The sequence below is a fragment of the Echinococcus granulosus genome (genome assembly GCF_000524195.1).
Source record: "Echinococcus granulosus chromosome Unknown EG_S00006, whole genome shotgun sequence".
In the NCBI taxonomy this organism is placed as follows: Eukaryota; Metazoa; Platyhelminthes; class Cestoda; order Cyclophyllidea; family Taeniidae; genus Echinococcus; species Echinococcus granulosus.
In genome coordinates, this window is record NW_020170386.1 from 74,676 (window position 1) to 92,196 (window position 17,521).

At 39.0% G+C, this 17,521-nt stretch overlaps 2 protein-coding genes across 2 annotated transcripts in view; both read left to right on the forward strand. All coding sequences in view use genetic code 11, as the record gives it.

Moving 5' to 3' along the window:
- Positions 1-3,262: 3,262 nt before the first annotated feature.
- EGR_01506 (hypothetical protein) lies at positions 3,263-9,508 on the forward strand (the record flags this gene model as incomplete). The annotated part of the gene is made up of 9 exons (XM_024490755.1): positions 3,263-3,340; positions 4,707-4,843; positions 5,782-5,893; positions 6,080-6,243; positions 6,739-6,869; positions 7,530-7,652; positions 8,005-8,369; positions 8,807-8,910; positions 8,989-9,508. The coding sequence occupies 9 exons, from the start codon at positions 3,263-3,265 to the stop codon at positions 9,506-9,508; spliced, it is 1,734 nt and encodes a 577-aa protein (XP_024354620.1).
- A 2,633-nt stretch (positions 9,509-12,141) lies between these two features.
- The window catches only part of EGR_01507 (Neurogenic locus protein delta), a gene marked incomplete at both ends in the record, with an annotated part of 6,160 nt that continues 780 nt past the window's right edge, over positions 12,142-17,521 (forward strand). Inside the window, 8 exons of the mRNA XM_024490756.1 lie at positions 12,142-12,207; positions 12,624-12,757; positions 13,403-13,505; positions 13,592-13,755; positions 14,797-14,921; positions 16,040-16,162; positions 16,316-16,620; positions 16,699-16,787. Coding sequence (XP_024354621.1) covers positions 12,142-12,207; positions 12,624-12,757; positions 13,403-13,505; positions 13,592-13,755; positions 14,797-14,921; positions 16,040-16,162; positions 16,316-16,620; positions 16,699-16,787 — 1,109 coding nt within the window. The remainder of the gene's footprint in view (positions 12,208-12,623; positions 12,758-13,402; positions 13,506-13,591; positions 13,756-14,796; positions 14,922-16,039; positions 16,163-16,315; positions 16,621-16,698; positions 16,788-17,521) is intronic.

Sequence of the window (17,521 nt, forward strand, 5' to 3'; positions counted from 1 at the left end):
GCATCGAGCCTTTTCAAGCACAGCCAACAAAAGACCTCGCCACAGAGAGAGCACTGCATAGCATTGCAGCCTTCCATTCTCTACAACAGACATATGAAGACCAACTGTGGGGCCTTCGGCACGACGGTTTGATTGGACAATGAGAATAAATAAGATATTCGTAATACGTCAAGACGGCAAATGCCGAATGCATAATAAAGACCAGTTTGCTCAAATAACAGTAAGAACGGAGCAATGACTTAAGTAACCTAATGCTAGCCATGTAGGTGGCAAGGTTCAATGGTATCACAAGAAGGGTTAAAGATAGTAATAAAATTACCTGAACATATGCCTGACACCTAGGACATCGCTGGGTTTTCTCTGCCTTATATTTAAGAGTATAGTGCTCACTCAAAAGATTTCTCAGGCTGTTTTCACCGAATCGCCCAATCAATGTCTGCTTAAGCTCCTCATCAGTGCCTTCAAATATTTCTGCGACCTCCTCTACGTGGAAAAAAGGATATTAGACCTGAATTACTCAAGCGGCATCTAACTAGACGGAATCTACGTGAGTTTCCAAGGGCAAAAAAAAGAAATAATGAAACAATACATATAGCAATCGGGAAAAAAGTCTATCGAAAATAGGTAAGTATTGTCTAAGGCTCCACAAAACTCATTTTCAGACACACTTGTCAATGTACTTGAATTTTCAATAATATGGACCATTCGGTTCAAAAGTACCCCAGAGTACTAACTGTCCTGGTTTGAAAATTCACCCAAAACACGTCATTATCACTGCAAGTCCAGGTTCACAAAGCATACTGAAGAAGTGTATCAAGCTTACCTAATGTGATATCCCCAAAGGGCAAGATGGATGTGCAATTACCTTCACCGTGATAGGTTCTCCTGCATTTTGGGCAAAAGCAGAGTTCACACTTTGAACACTTTCCAAGAGACGGTGATAAAAGAACAACACTAGTTTGGCAATCTTTTCTGGGACATTGCGCTATGTCCGACATTTGGTCCAGCGCTCTAGCAAGAAGTACCATTTCATATCGCTCGTACAGTTCCTTCGAGAGCAAAGCACGAATCTGTTAGAAGAAAAACAACACCTTATGGCTGATTGACAGTAGGGCCACTTTCCGTATCTCAAAAAAGTAAACTCCGTTAGAAACATAGAATGATGAGATATTTAAAATGTGCTTGATGCACATCGACCGCAGAAACTAATATATCTACTAAGAAGCGATACCTGATGCAAGTGAAAAAATCACCAAAATGTGTAAATTTTATCCTTAATTGGTTGCAAAAACTGGAACCGCAAACATCCCAGCAAACTGCTTGTGGAAATTTATCTCGACCACACTCAGACGTATTATTGTAATGATTCCAGTTGGAAAATAGACATAATTAAAAACGAAAAAGGGGCCTTGTAATGTTAATCTAAGACACTGGGATGAAGATGATCGAACTTAATTGGGAATCGCAAACAATTCTTACCTCGAACGGTGCAACTTCCCTATCACACGCCAGACACCTTAGCGATCCGCCTGGTAAACCAGAATTCAAATTGGTTTCAAAGGTATCACGGATGCACTTGCGGCAAAATAGGTGACTACAAGCACTGAAGCGAAAACTTTGTTTGCCAGGAACACCATCAAGACAAACTTCACATAAGTAAATCTTTTCAGGGGAAATTTCTCGCAGCTTCTGCTCATTGTGTTCAATAATAAAGTTAACTATTCGGATATTTTCCGGCGCAGCTGACTCGAAAATCATAGTCACACCGGACCCAGAAATGCTAGGGAACAAAAACGCGAGGAGTTCGTGCTCAATGAAGGTAAAATGGGAACCCAGAGGAGAATCCATGATGTGTTCTTCGTAAATTGATACCAACCGATCATCGATTGCCTTTATCTTGTCTGACTGAAGCCAGTCACAGCGTATGATAAATGAGAGGCTATTGGAAATATCAACACTTTGATAAAAGCTGACAAAAACACGAGGAAGTACATCAATCCTGTATTCCAGGAAGCCGTCGTCTTTCTCAGAAGCTTTTTTCTCTGTTAGCAAAGTGGTTGCAATAATAGGGAATGATTCTCGAACTTTTAAGTATATACATGGTACTGCAGGAGTCGAGACAAAAAAGCCTTTGATTGAGCCATAATCGCATCTTTTAAAATATAACGCATCAGACCCACAAAATTCCTGCAAAATTTTACACTCGGATACCAAGTCCATGGATTCCTGAAAATACGAAAGTGGAACACGCCAAACGAGATATACCCCATGCGAAAGACTGAGAAGCACTGAGGCAACAATTTTAGCCTCATAAAACAACTTAGTAGCAATATGCGATATACCAGCTACGTCAAAAGAAAGAATTGGCCAAAAGCAGTAAAAATGCAAGGACTTAATTGAATTTACCAAATTAGCTAGACGCACAAGGATAAGTACAAAAAATAACAGAGAGCTACTGCTTGACGCACCAAATCAAAATCAAAAAATCAGGCCCTTTTATATTTCACATCTTTATTTAGTATGCATAGCTACTTATTCAGGAGTATATGACCATAGCTTTTACTGTTTGTATCGATTTGGATTTTTTATAGCATTTATTGCTCTGTTGGAATTTCATCCCACATTGCAATACCTTTCAAAGTTCCTATGGACTTCTGGATGATGTGATTGTGATTGAATTAAACGAACAAGTCTAGTAACATTAGGATCAACCACCTAGTCGAAATGGGGTTTGTGCTAATGAGTTATCGAAGTTATATGCTAAATTCGCAAGGGGAGCCCACCATTATGATTTTGTTTGTACCGCTAATGGCACATTCATCATTTGCAATTCTTTGTTTGCAAAAGCAATCAAAGGGACACGTAAAATATCTTTGATTCCATTGATCGACATTGTTATGGTTGATAATAAACACTCTTTCTTAATATCTGTGATCATTTCTTGCAGTTTGAAGTGGTTGCGGCGACAGTGAAGCTTCGTGAGGCCTGACATGGAGGCGATAAAGTGTTTAAATTATCCGCATGCACCCTACATTGGAATTCGAAGGCTTTTGGATGAACGGGAAGAGCTTGATAGATAACCGATGCGGCGTCCCCATTGGTTCCTGCAAATAGATCAATCAGATCAGCTGTGTGCACGCGCCTTCAGTCGCGCATTCCTCCGGCAAATGAAACGTAAATAATTGTGTCCCCTGGACTGAGCGTCAATGTCAACGCAGGAGGTAGACGCTCATTCATACAGCGCATTGATTTTAGATTCGCAATGAATAATGGGCGCGTGTGGGCATTAATCGGACTGCTGTTGCTCATCAATGGATCTGTATCAGCTATTCAACTTGGGGTAGGTTGAGGCAATTTTGGAAATAATTTGTCGCAAATGTCTGTTAACTCTTTCAATCACGGTGCATGTTTTATGGTCTCCAAAAGTTATCAAAAGTAGTATATCACTAACTTGTCCAAAAATGTGGTTTCAAGTATAACTACTTCAACGCTAGATGTGTTATGCAGCTAAAATTGCGGTCCAACTTTTAATAAAGGAGCATTCATGCCAACATTTTACTCTTGTCATCCATATAGTAGCTAGATCGTGCTGTATTCATAATATGATCGGCAACCAAAAAGTAGGCTCAGCTTCAGTGTTTAGAGATGTGCATTCTAAGGAATAACCCTGTAACAAACACTTTAGACAAAAGGAAAGATTTATGCCTCAGATTGAGAAACTGCTCTTCTCCACATCAATGCTACGCGCAAGCATTTGACATGCATGCACATAATGTCATTAATAAAGTACGCGTAAAGTCCTAGCTCCCATATGCGATGAGTTCAGAAGCAGCTGTGGATATTGTTCAGTTTGAAAGTTTTGCGATGTTTTAACCTTAGATATAAGGCGGTTATAATTTAGCCGGTCTAGGATCCGAAAATCTTAAGTGCTTAGTTGAATTTGATAAGATTTTAATCGCCGATACCATCTTGCAATACTTGAACTATCGTCAACAGTAGCAGTGCATTTTTTCCCGTGATGTACATGAGACCAAAAATGACAGTTTTGATAAAGGGCGATCTATGTTTACAGATAGTGAAGACAACTTTAGTCACTTATTGAATTATTCCTGTAATGTGAGGTGTGCTAGGGAGATCTTGGGTTCTCGAAACCACATCCCTTTCCATCTGCAACTCGCAACTCGATTTTGAATCAGTCGATGAAGGACTAAGGGGATAGTGGGAGAGGCATTTTTATGTGTGAACAAAAATAAACTAAATTGGTGAACAGATACTATGCTTAACTCAAAGAGCAGATCAAAGGACTCAAAACTAGAACGATTTACGCAGATTCATTTTCTGAAGCTACCATTCAATTTCCGATGGACATATTGTCTCAATTCATGTAGCGGTAAGAGTTTTTATTTGTGTGAACTAATCTTGGGTCATATTAACTTGCCCGCTCACGAATTCAAGAGGGACACTCACCTTAGTTTTTTTCCAAACTACCGTAATGATATTCCTCTTTGAGAAGGGATTTTTCCACTACTGCGGCGTTTTCGCAATACACACTCTCATCCTCAAAGTAAGCTGCTCAGTTGCTAACTGAAAAGACCGCTGCTTAATTAAAATAAATCCTCGCATTAAAGAATCGTCTTTAGCTATTTCTCATGGCTTCCGCTTCTATCTCAATGTTACGCGGATTTTTATAATTCATACCAATAAAGAAAGTGGTCGCGGACCTTCGCCTCTCCTTGTACTACACCAATCCAAAACACGAGGCCGCCGATGGTTACTGCGACCGATCGTTCAACGATAACTGGTGTGACACTTACTTCAACATTTGCGTCACTTCTTTGAACTCGTATGTTCATTTCTGAGTGCTTTCTTACCCAATCCTGACTTGTGTGATTCGTAAACGTAATCCTGGAGCCAAAATCCACTCGTCAACTTTAACATGAATAAGTTCATTTCATGTCTTCCTCATTGGCAAAACAAGCCGAGGTCACCAAAACGAACAGCACCCAGTTTCAGTACTGATTAAGGTAACCCAAGCGTTCAATGTAAACTAAGCGTTTAGTTAAATGGGGCGCTCAATCCTTCCATGGAAAGACAAAGGTTGAATGAAAAACCCCTGAATACGCAGTTCTCCACTTCAACAAGTCTTATCGTAATTTCGATATTCGCTATTCTTTTAGGGAAAGAATTCATAGTAAATTCGTAAACTTGACTAATTCGGCACCACTAATGCTCTAAAAGGACTATTTTGAATGAAAGGAACGATTTTTCGGAGCCTAGTTTTCTTTACTTTTGTTTGTACTTTGATCTAACTCTGGTGTCATGAACTTTGTTTCATCAGAAATTGCACATTTCACGAATTTGCAAGAGTTTCAGTTTCTCTGAACAAATGGGATAATGCAGCAGCAGGTATCTACCATGTGCTGTGCATTAGATGCCAGGGTAACTCCACGAGACTCTTCTGGGTCAGAATGGAAACGTACTTTGTGACCAAACGAATATAAATTTATCCATGTGATATGCTACCGTAATCATCTGCTAGTCCACTAAGTATTTTCTCCTGAAACCTATAGAGTCAACAGTATGAAACTAATTTTTTTACTTTAAGACGAAGTAATTAAATTCATTGGGTGTATATGTGGTTATAAGTGCAGTAGCAGATTAAATAAAGACATTCAAGAAAGCTGCGATCGGTTTTAGAGCGAAAAGTTTCCTCTTTCTCTCTTAAACGAAATAAACTTTCGATGTAACGATAGTGACCTTTTTGAATATTTATTCCAAAAGATCTACGGACTGTAACCTTTACTCAACCTCGACTGAAACTCACTATGATAAATCGCACGTGAAATATGCCGGAAAGGACGCGTTTCGGATCCCCCTGAGATACCCGATTCCAGTAAGCCTTAACTTTAACATGAAATTTCTTAGATGAAATTGTTTATTAGAAAATAATTATTTGCTGCGAAATTGGCTCGTGAAGTACTTATTTACGTACGGGACTCATTTTAACACAGTTGACGCAGAAATTGGTTAATACTTCTATCACCTTTTAAAAGGCTTTTATTCCCTATTTTGTCTACAGAAAAGCATTCAAATTGAGATATCGGCCTACGATAACGATCGCTTTACATCTCACGATCTCATTGCTATCTTTGGAAATCATTTCGTAGAAGTTCCGGTTCCAAATACAATTATAAGCGCTGGTCTCGTCAAGACCGAAAGTACAGGCCACAACGAACATGTAAAGTAGGTGTTCATGAATCTTCACTTTGCCTACATTAAAACATTTGAACCTTAAAAGTGTTCAATTAAGCGATACATTACTTCTGCAGTGGGCATGTCTGATCAAGTCACTTTGATAAACATGCGTTATATATGGGGCGTGGAAGGTTTACAAACGTCTTTAACTGTTGTTCAGGCTTGAAAGATCGAATCAACGGTATTGGTTGTTGCAATATAAATGCAATTTTGATTCCCTAAATAAATTGTTTTTGGTAGAAAGAATTATTTTACTAAAGGATAGGGGAGATTGGGACGTTTTTGTTAAATTCGTACAAAAAGATGAGATTATCTAGTAAACAGTGTCGAATGTGTGCATATCGAAATAACTGGACTCTTCATTTTAATAATTTGGGATAATAATTTGCATTGAAAAAGTATGCTTTCAGGATTTTTGAAAGCTTAGGAAATGTGGATGCGAAACAGTGATCCGGTTTCCAAAGATTGTTTTCTGTTCCATAGTATCACAGCAATTTTGGCAGTGGAATGCATAAAAGGCTTCTACGGAGAGAGATGCTCGATTGAATGTTTTCCGGAGAAATACCCCAGTATGTTGGGGTGTCATGAAAACGGAACGAGCGTATGCCTTCCTGGTAAGCGTGCCAAATGTAGCAATAACAGTGTCAGCAATGACAATTTGGGAACTAATGACGGAGTCCTTCTTAAATACCCAGCGCCTTTTTAGTATCAACTTCTCTAGGAGACTTTTAAAACGAATTAATGACTGACAGACTCTAGCTGCTTTTATTTCCATATCGAATCAAAAGTGATGTTATTTCAATTTTGTGAAATTGAAATGTTGGTTTTCAGCCGATGATTTCTTAACCTGCTATGCTCAGCAGCGCAAGTGAATCCTCATACACTGCCATAGAATCAGGCTACTTGGGCCTGATTCAGTCCTTTAATGTGAAATTTGGAGAGTATTTTGTGGGAGTTCTGAGTCTTAGGTTCGATCATGATACATAAATTCCCAAACTTCCACCTTTAGTGATGGTGCTGGTCGATGATTTTGCAGTTGAAATTAAAACACTATTCTCACAGATGTATGATTAACCATTCCGTAAAATAAGAATTTCCAGAGTGTTTTGAGAGCGGTTGAGAATATCACTACGAAAGCGTTTGTTCGTTGACGCAAATCTCCCTAATCCTAAAAGGGTATTTTTTAATAATGGGGTTAGAAAGTGCTGCTCTTATGTTGTAATTTGCCCAAAAGAGGGATGAGCGCTTACGCTTCTTACGGTTTTGATAAATAGGTTTTCGTGGACAGTTTTGTGAGAAACCAGACGCTTGTTTCTACAAACCATGTATTCCAGGAGCTGAATGTGTAAATGTGGATACTCCAACTGGCTACAACTGCATTTGTGGGGGAAGTGAGGGTGAGTGTGTATGAAACAGTTGAAACTTAATAACCTTTGCTCCAAGAAATCAGAATCTTTCTGTTGGTCCATATAACAAAATATTCACCAAACCATAATCAAAAGTCTACTAATGAAGTCAAACATACCTTGCACAAACGTTCAGTTTAACTTTTAAGTCACATTTCGCTTAAGAAAATTAGTGATATCTGATACCTTTCTTAAGTTACATGACTTTCTTCCGAAGAACTTATCAAAACCAGTTAATTTCCGACTTTCTGGTTGAATTACCCAACGACCCCTCTCCCTTTCCAGTTGGAGCAACAGTAGCTTGGGAAGTAGAGGTTGATTTGCTATATTTCCTTTGTGGCAGATGCTCATTGCTATGCTGGCTACAATCCCTGCGTCCCATCTCCATGCGAAAATCAGGGTCAATGTGTTAGGACTGGGGAAAAGCACAACGCATTCACTTGCAACTGTCCAATTCAGTGGACTGGAAAATTGTGTCACGTGCAACGATCGCCGTGTGAGGTAGCCAGCCAGAAATTGGCTAATGCCGATCTTCAAGACCTCTTTGGAATGTACAAGAAGGACAATTATTCCTCCGGTGGCAACAGCATCAGTAGGTCTGTCAGTGTCTGCAAAAATGGCGGACTCTGTGTGGATCTAATGGAGGACTTTAAGTTCATTTGCAACTGCACTAGTGGTTGGAAAGGCGAATTGTGCACGATTCCAGATGTAAACACCCTTTTAAATTATGCATACATATATTGCTATTTTCCCTAATTATATCTTTATGTAATCAAAGATTCCACTTTCCCCAAAATTAACCTTAATTTCCAAGTTTAAGAATTGTAACTCACTCACTTGTTAATAATTAAATTGCACCAAGTTATAATATAAAGGAAAGTTTAACGACATAGCTTTGACACAATGATGTTTAGGGTTTCAAGTAGTGTTCCAAATAATACTAGTTAAACAAACAAATCTTCAACATGCCCTGCCTTTGGGCAAGCGGGTGCATTGAATTCTCAAGCACAAAGCCAACGGCGAAGTCGCGTTGGTAAAAAACCCACTTTGGCATTAATATTGTTCAATTATCAATTATGTAGTTTTATAATTAATTATAGCCCAATGTCAATGAACACTTTGACACTAAAACTTGACATTTGTAGTGGACCAACGCGATTATCGCAGGATGTGTTGTATCGGGTCTGGTTGTGATACTCCTATGTGCGATTGTTCCTTGTTGCTTGCGACTGCGAGTACTCCGACGAAGGTAATCATTCGTCTTTATTTAAATTCGTTTTTAAGCTGTCCAAACACATTACATATGTTCCGACACGTTACGTGTTAGAAAACCACAGATCCCCATCGAACCACTCGTCTACGGTCATGGTGGTGCAAAGTGTCCAGTTACTGAACGTATTCCCTTCAAGGATGTTTTTTGCAATTACGTCATAATGAGCGATGCAGTGGATTCACAGAATGCCGACAGCACTCAGCAGTTCTACGAATATTGCACAGTCACATCTCCTTCGTCAAGAGAAGGCGATTTGTGCACTTCCACCTCAAATGATTATGAAATTTCTATAGAGGAGAAACCACCACCAGAGCTGCCGGTTCGGCCAGACAGTCTGGCGCCTCTGCCGAAGTCGTATAACACTTTGATCTCCCAGGACCGCGATTCATTTTCATCCCCGCGGTCGGAGTCAGTGTACAGTCGGCAGCCGCTCCTGACTCCGCGAACTTCGGACTTTTTGACTGCATTAGAAGGGGAGGAACATAACTCTCAAAATCCAAATGGTCTTCCGAAACGCTCTGTTGAGAGCGGAGAGTCAACTCTCACGAAGCTACTCCGTATCGCAAAAAAATGAAACCGGTCATCGTGACAAACGCATTCAATACCCATTTCCTTATTTTACAACTACTACTTTTTATCCTGATTTGTTGTGAATGATTAGCAGAGATGGACAGTATGCCGCCAACAAATGATGCGATTGCAAATATATTTTGCACGAATTTCTCGATTAAATGTAGAAAACACCGATGTCATAGATATTTAATCATCAGATCCCATATCTGTTTTATTAAACATCTGCAAAAGATTAAGTTGTAGGAGTAAAAATACATACAAAGGCCGCTCAAACTCTATGCATGTACTCATGCTGAATAAGTGATTTGGCAACTATTGTTTGTATGAGGATAATGTTTTAAAATTGATAGGCAGGTCGTAAATATCCTTCCACAGATGTTTTCTGAGGTATCAAACAATTTTGCAATTCAGACACAGTGAACAACCAAAAAATAAGATGGAGTGTCTTCGGGTGGGCGAATTTTGTATCGATATCGATAAAACTACTGAAATATTAGTATTACCAATTCAGCCCTCTTACATATCCCCCATTGAGCCTACTATTCTGGTTGATCACTATAGTATTCTGTGAAATGCTTGGCACGGTTGACAGGTAATGCAACTCTTTATGGAACCGCTCAGTTGTATTACGTACACCGAAGGTGGAATTGAGCCTTCACATGGCTTTATAAATGCTCATTATGTAACCTTTAACAAGTTTCCATGCAGCCTTGCTCCGGATAGTTAAAGACATAAGCCTTTAGTGATTGTGTTTGTGGAATTTAAGCGAAGCTTTTAGCCCAGTAGGAATTTAATTTAGGTTAATTTACAGAAAACCGCCAGCATGAATGTATGTGAATGTGTCAGTAGGAAAGGACTTTAATGAAGCATTTTCGAGCATTTTTTATCAATTGGGGGGAGTAGTGTATTGGTCACGGCAATAGTGTGTTGACGATACAGCAGAGGCGAGAGTTTATGTTGTGATTGCGCCTGATATAAACACAAAGGCAGTCCACCGATGGTCGATGCTGCACAGGATGCGCGCGTGCACGAGTGACATGAAGTTGTAAACCAGCGCACAATAGATGATGAAGAGAGACTTCCGTAGATGGATCGAGAAGCATACTGGTTAGTGAGCTAGATTACATTTTTAGTCAACTTACGCATTCGGTTTGTTGGAAAATGCTATAATATGATTCAAATGTTTTGTTACAATACCCAAACAAAGCCCTCTCTGAATATTCCGCGATGTAAGAATCCCACATAAGTGAAAAGCACTGTAATCAGGAAAATCCCCTCAAAATGCATTATATTAGCAGAATGTGGCTTATTTTAAAAGTTGATCCAATTGTGCACAAGTGGTTACAGTTTCTGACAGCAGACGGCGAAGTAATGGCTGAACCTTTCCAAGCACTACTCTTGGAGGAAGCGATTGCGCGTGATTCCTTGAGAATAAGTGCAGATTTTTCGTAAATGCCTATGAACATTACGAATTTGCTTACGGCCTATTCCTTTGATCATCTGCTCAACGGCGGCCATTTAGAGGCTAGAATTAAAGAAAGATAAAAGCAAGTATTACCATCTAACTAAGTAAACGCGATTTGCACTTATGAGGAACAGTTTGCATTTGCCACATTTCCATTAAACACAAAACGCTAATGAATTACCTTTAATTGTGATTGACTTGTAAGCTTAAAAGTGGTCGGCATAATTTTGTAAAGTATTAATTGAAAATGCAATCTCTGCACAGCCACTTAATTACCTCAAGGTGGCAAAACCAGTTCACCGACTACCACCTTTATTGAGTGTTAAAACTTCAGATGTCAGTTAGGCTGAAGGTACTTTTTAATGCTTACCATAAAGAGTGAACGTAAAATGGTACACCATCGCCTAAAAATATCTGTTTAAAATTGTTAAAAATTAGGGAGCATTAAATTTCGGTTTACTGTTTGTTGTTGTATGATAATCATATTTTTGGACAAAATGCGTATTTAAAGCGAAGGAACTTATTTAAAAATTACGCTAATGGTTAAACTGGTACCATTATAACTATTAAATGACTTTTCCGCGTTCGTTCAGTGGTATTTAGAGACAGTTATGCAACGCGTTGGTAAACAACCACTAACACGTCTGGTAAAGGACCACTTGGTAACATGGCCATTGCATCTTCACTGGATGGGTCGGCCTCTGGGCCATTCCAGTAACCTCAACTCCTACTCTACACATATATATATATATATATATGTGTAGAGTATATAGTCGTCTTTCGTCCTCAGGGAAATCTTGGAGCGTTACAAGTTATTATTTCTTCTAGCAAATTAATGTATCCTTATTGTACAACCTTGGTTTATACTGATTAAATCGGTGATTAAATCCTGAAGAAATATTTTATGAAACAAGCAATATCTCAAAACATTCAAGCCCATGCCAGCCCTACTTCATGTAAACAGCCGTTGGAATCTAGTGCTGGCGTTGCGATATGCCTGCACGTCACTTTCGTTAGCTCGTAGGTTTATTGGTTGCAGTAACACTGACGGCGCATTTTATTGGCGCTCGTCGACTTAGTTCAAGTGCTCTCAAATTCCGCCCGTTTATTTTAGCGATAAGCCACTTTATCAAAAAGTTTCGCCACATTTTTGCATAAATGGAACTGAGATGCTCTTCATTGTGACACTTCTCCTTCCATTAGTGCGCCTCTGCAACTGCAAAAGTCATTCGACGGTAAGATTCCATAATGACAGCTAGATTTTGGTAGCATAAAATATCTGAGGCGATTGATGAAAAATTAACTTCATCTTACCTACCACTTGCCAAATGAGATTACCCGTTTATAAGGGAATAAAGCTGTACATTTGATTAGTTGTTGCGAGAACGCGGTTATCACGTGCTAAATGCCGTTTACTTAAAAAGTAGTTTCTCCCGTTGATAAAATTCTTTTATGATTACTACAAAAGTGCTTTGAGGCAGACATGTCTATGGATGTTTAAGAAATGCTGAAACACTAGAAATGCTTATACGTCGATTTCATAAGAGGTGGAATGAAGTGTCAATTAACTGAAATTATCATTGTCATGCCGTTCCACGCTGTTTTGTGAGTCACCCAACGAGTCTGATAATGACTTACTTCTGTCCAGCAGGATGTGCCTGGAAAACTCGAGTTGGAATTAGCTTATGCGAACCCAGGACACTACTCCAGCTTGGGTTGGTGCGACGTATTCGCACGCACATGCGATGTCTACTTTGTCATTTGCATATGGAGTGCAGATCAGAGGTAAGCCGTAAGCTGTTTTTTTGTCGTTTTCGACATTAGTAAAATTTTATTAATACCCCAAGTTAATGGAGTTTCGCAAATGGTTTTATTGCCCACATCCAACGTCTGCGCAAGTAATGGGTGTATATTTATATTGAAGGGATCCTTTACTCTGTGTGACCACAGCTTGTTTTCATGAATTTCATGTTCGATCAGAGCTGGTCACTCTTCGAGTTCATGCAGTATGGTTCAATCTTCTTCCTGCGCTTAATTCGTATGACAAGTGAGAATTTGATATCACGATTTGATATCACGATTTTGGCAAAAGCAGGTCAGGTGTTAAAGAGCTATTTCTACATCCAATTGTTATTTCGACGCGATGAGGAAATGTCATGCCTAGTCCCACACTGAGTCAGCCAAATATTTTGCTGGACTTCGAGGGTTTGATCATTTGAGCATCACGTATTTAAATAGTATTCTTTTTCTTTATGGAGGTGTGGTTCGTTTGACGCTTCAACTAGAGTATTCCGAACAACGGCTAATATCTCACTGCTTGCTGATGGGTGAAATGCACAATATTTCATACCTTTTTCACCTCATAAATTCTTATCACTTTGTAACTAACCTGCAAACTATGATAATAAATTTTTTTTCGTTTCAATTAAGCCCTCCTACTGAGTGCAACGTAGCCAAGAAGACAACGCATGTAATTGGTTCGCAATCGAAAATAAATGAAATGATTGAACTCCCTCTCTTTAAGAGCATACCAGTAAGTTTACCTCCTTCACTCTCTTATTCGCGAGATTTATTTTCTATTTGAATTAAAATGTCTACATTTTACTTAAAAACCTGAAGAAATTAATCGAAATGCGCATTGAAGCTTGGGATTCGGATCTGTCTACCTCAGATGACCTCATCGCGAAGTTTGTCTCCACCGCGATGCCAGTTTCCAGTCACGCTGATTTTCAGGTCATTGAACTATCGAAGAAGGAAGAAACATCTTACAACACAGAAGTGAAGTAGGTTTATGTTTTGCTCGTTCATCAACAATAAGATATACTCTGCATCTTTTCAATGCCACAAATAAAATGATTTGCCAAAAACGGAAATTCTGGATTTGGTTAAGTAAAGTTCCAGTTTGTGAATTCTCTCCCCCATCTGCATTTGAATCCAACTTTGAGACGAGGTTAAAATTGTTAGCGTGAAAGCTATTCATTAAATACGAACAGCCTTTTTGATTGTATACAAGACCATCTTTACGTATCTATACGAAGCAATTAAATTCTTTCCTTACTAGACGTGATGTCCTGTTTTATCAAGACCTTAAAGGAGGGCAGATGTAAACGTCTGATATTACCTAAGCTTGTTTATATTGCGTAGGGTATTAAGCTGTTCACAAAATGATTTCGAACCATAAAACTGCGTATGGCAAGCACCTTTTAATTCTTGATATTTTAATTACAAAGCAGTATTTGTAATGTTCACCTGACTTCGTTCTGTGTGAAATTCCTTCCTGCCTCGACCAAAACACCTGTCTCATGGTAACGTTCTGCGTTGAGTGAGGTCGCAACCAATGTTAAATGACTTTTTTGCTTGATGAAGCTAAAACCCCGTCAAGACTGTAAATGAACGTGAATGGAAGGGTTTTATCGAAATGCGCATTTGCTGCGAATTTAATGAAATACTTTTCCTCTCTCAAATAGGCCTCGTCTTTTATTGAATCACTATGAATGGTTAGCTTTCACAATAATGCTATCAGGCTCGGGTGGCTTGATGGGTATACTGCACTTTCATACTCCTATGTCTACATTTTAACATTCACCCCAATGTACAGTACGTGGAGAATGCACAACGACTTTAAATTGAATGTACCTACATGTAGCAGAATATTGAGCTATTGCGATGGTTAATTGTATTTTTTATCTATTTCAAAGATGAAATTCTTCGTTAAGTACAAACACAAGGAATACGTTGTTTTGAGCGATACGATATGAATGTCAATATACAAATTTGAAATAAAATGACCATTATGCATTACCGCTCATTTATTACTATTCTAGGATCGAGGCATCGATTAAACTTACATGTTCTTCGCATTATTATGGCGAGCAATGCGAAACGTACTGCAAGCCCGATTATCAGTCATTCTACTGTGGAGAAAATGGTGAACGCAAATGTATTCCAGGTCAGTATTTCTCCTATTTCACCTATAACCAAAAGATTTGAGCAACTATGCTGCCTCATTTCTGTATAAGGAAAACTTAATCGTCGGGGCCTATCAAACACAGGATTTCAAATGAGGATTCTAAAGTTACCCTTGTCATTTGAGGTTCATTTTTAACGTAATACATAAAGTCTTCCACAGATATTTAAAAAGCTATTGATTGCGTCTGTGTTTAAAGAACAAAGTAACCTATCAACTAAGAAAGATTGAATCTACACGCACAATTTGGAGTCATAAAGATGGGGGAAATAACTGGACTCCAGCTACCAGTGTTGTTTAAATTTTACTTTAATTGAAAAGAACTAATCCTTACTTTTAAGGAGCACATGACCTACACATTTTCTTTGCAAGTTTTCAGAGATACTGATCTGAGAAATCACCTAGAGATAAATCATTTAAGATTAGCAAATCTAAATAAATCATTTTGGAAACAATTCGCAAAGAAATAGACAATTCTGAAACAATGATTGCTTTTATAAATTTCAATTGTTCAAAACATTTATTAAGTGTTTAAACTATTCCATTATTGCATTAATAGAGCCACAGACGCTTGTTCCATGGTAAACTCGAGTTATCTGCCGTGATGTAATGACGCCAGATCCAATTTTAACCAAAACCGCGAATAGTGCTGAGTTTGGTTTTCTCTTTAAAAAACCGTAATTAGATTTATTTTGCACCTCAAATGGAATTGTGTGAAAGCTTCAGCGCAATGTCTCGCCTTCCAAAGCATATTACTGAGTGCCAGTGATAAACTCGTTAACAGGTTCAATTAGCACTACAAGGCATTCGCAGTAGTCGACTTCCTTACCTTGTGAATGCGTTTATAATTTGAAGTCAGTGGAATAGATTTATTTTTGAATTTGACCGTGTATGGAGATGTTCAGTGCAGTCCTAGATGAAATGTTCCCTCATCGTAACTACTGGCCACACATCAAATTTCTCATTGGAGAGTTCCACAAATACAGCTTCTAGAACAAACGTGCAGTTGATTATAAGCAAGGTGATTTTTAGCAGCAATTGAGTTGATGTTGATTTTGTGCAATTGGTAGGTGTCTGTTTGGTTTATTGATGAATTGCAGGTTGGTATGGAGAACTCTGTCACAAATTGGATACGTGCTTTCTGAAGCCCTGTGCACCATACGCAAGTTGTTCTAATACGGATGACGAAGAAGGACGCGTTTGCTATTGCAACGGCGGCAGTGGTAAGCCCTGCCCACACTAGCGTGGTTAATTATTTGACGCATCGTTATTCTTAAGCAAAATTTGCATGAGTTATTTTTGTCTTTGGTGGATTATGTACTTTGGGAATGCATAATGCATTCAAATAACCTTTCAAAAATTGCTCCTTCATTAAGGTCCAGAGTGCTATCAAGTGCACGATCCATGCAATCCATCGCCCTGCCATAATGGAGGTGGCTGTACAAAGACTGGGCCGCACCTTGAGCAGTTTCTATGCGAGTGCGAGGAGCCATGGTACGGTCCAACTTGCGATCAGAGGCACTCGGCTTGCGCGTGGGAGAGGAAAGCCCTTGCCAGTGGCACCAACTCCAGCACTGAGGTATGTCTAAACGGTGGCGTGTGCAAGGACAATCCCATCGAGTTCGGCTACAACTGCCTCTGTTCGAGTGGTTGGAAGGGACAGCACTGCGAAGAACCAGACGTAAGCCGAGTTGTCCGACAAGATTTTCGCTCCGCTTAGCTGTAAAAATAATGCTTACCGCTCACTGCTCCACTTTAGTATACAGCGGTCATTGCGGCTGCAATCGTAACACCGATTGTTTTGATCATGGTGGCCATTTTCATTTTACTCGTTTGGAGAACTCGATGGTGAGTTTGTACCTATTCTCTACTCATTTTGCTCATTACATCATAGGTCGTTTAAATGTCTTTGCTCATGGGCTGGATGTAGAGTCGTCTTTATTCCGGCTTGCTCACCTTGAAAATATGCAAGGTGGCATCTTTAGAGTTTGCCATACCTCATTACTATTTCATTAGTTTGGACAAACACAAAAGTTCATTTCGTTGACCCCGATTTTTTGTCTACGCACGAACAAGTTGGATCAAAAAATATGATTAACAAGCAGGTATACATATCAGTAAAAAGCCATCGTTTGTGGCCGACATTCAAAAACTGTCCTTGCTGCAAAGTGGATTCACTAAACAAAGCTTAAATATGCGGACTATGGAATAAGTTATTGGTATAATGTCCACTTTAACTGATATGCAACATATCGCTCAAACTGAAATTTGTTTCACTACTATTTGTTTTGAATGACTTAATTTAAAGCGACTGTAGCCGATGGATACTGATGCCAAAAAATCATTCAAAGATTCGGCAACTTTAGTTCCATTAAATAATGGTAAATTCCGCATCACATTACGCCACAGATCAAGGGTATTTCGCCTTTGAATGCTTCACATCAAGAGTTCGTTCCTGCCGGCCAAACGTCAACCTTGCAGTAAATTTTATTAAGTTTAACCGACAACGATTGTGAGAGGAAAACTCACGGTTATTCCCCATTATATATATATATATATATATATATATATATATATACTAT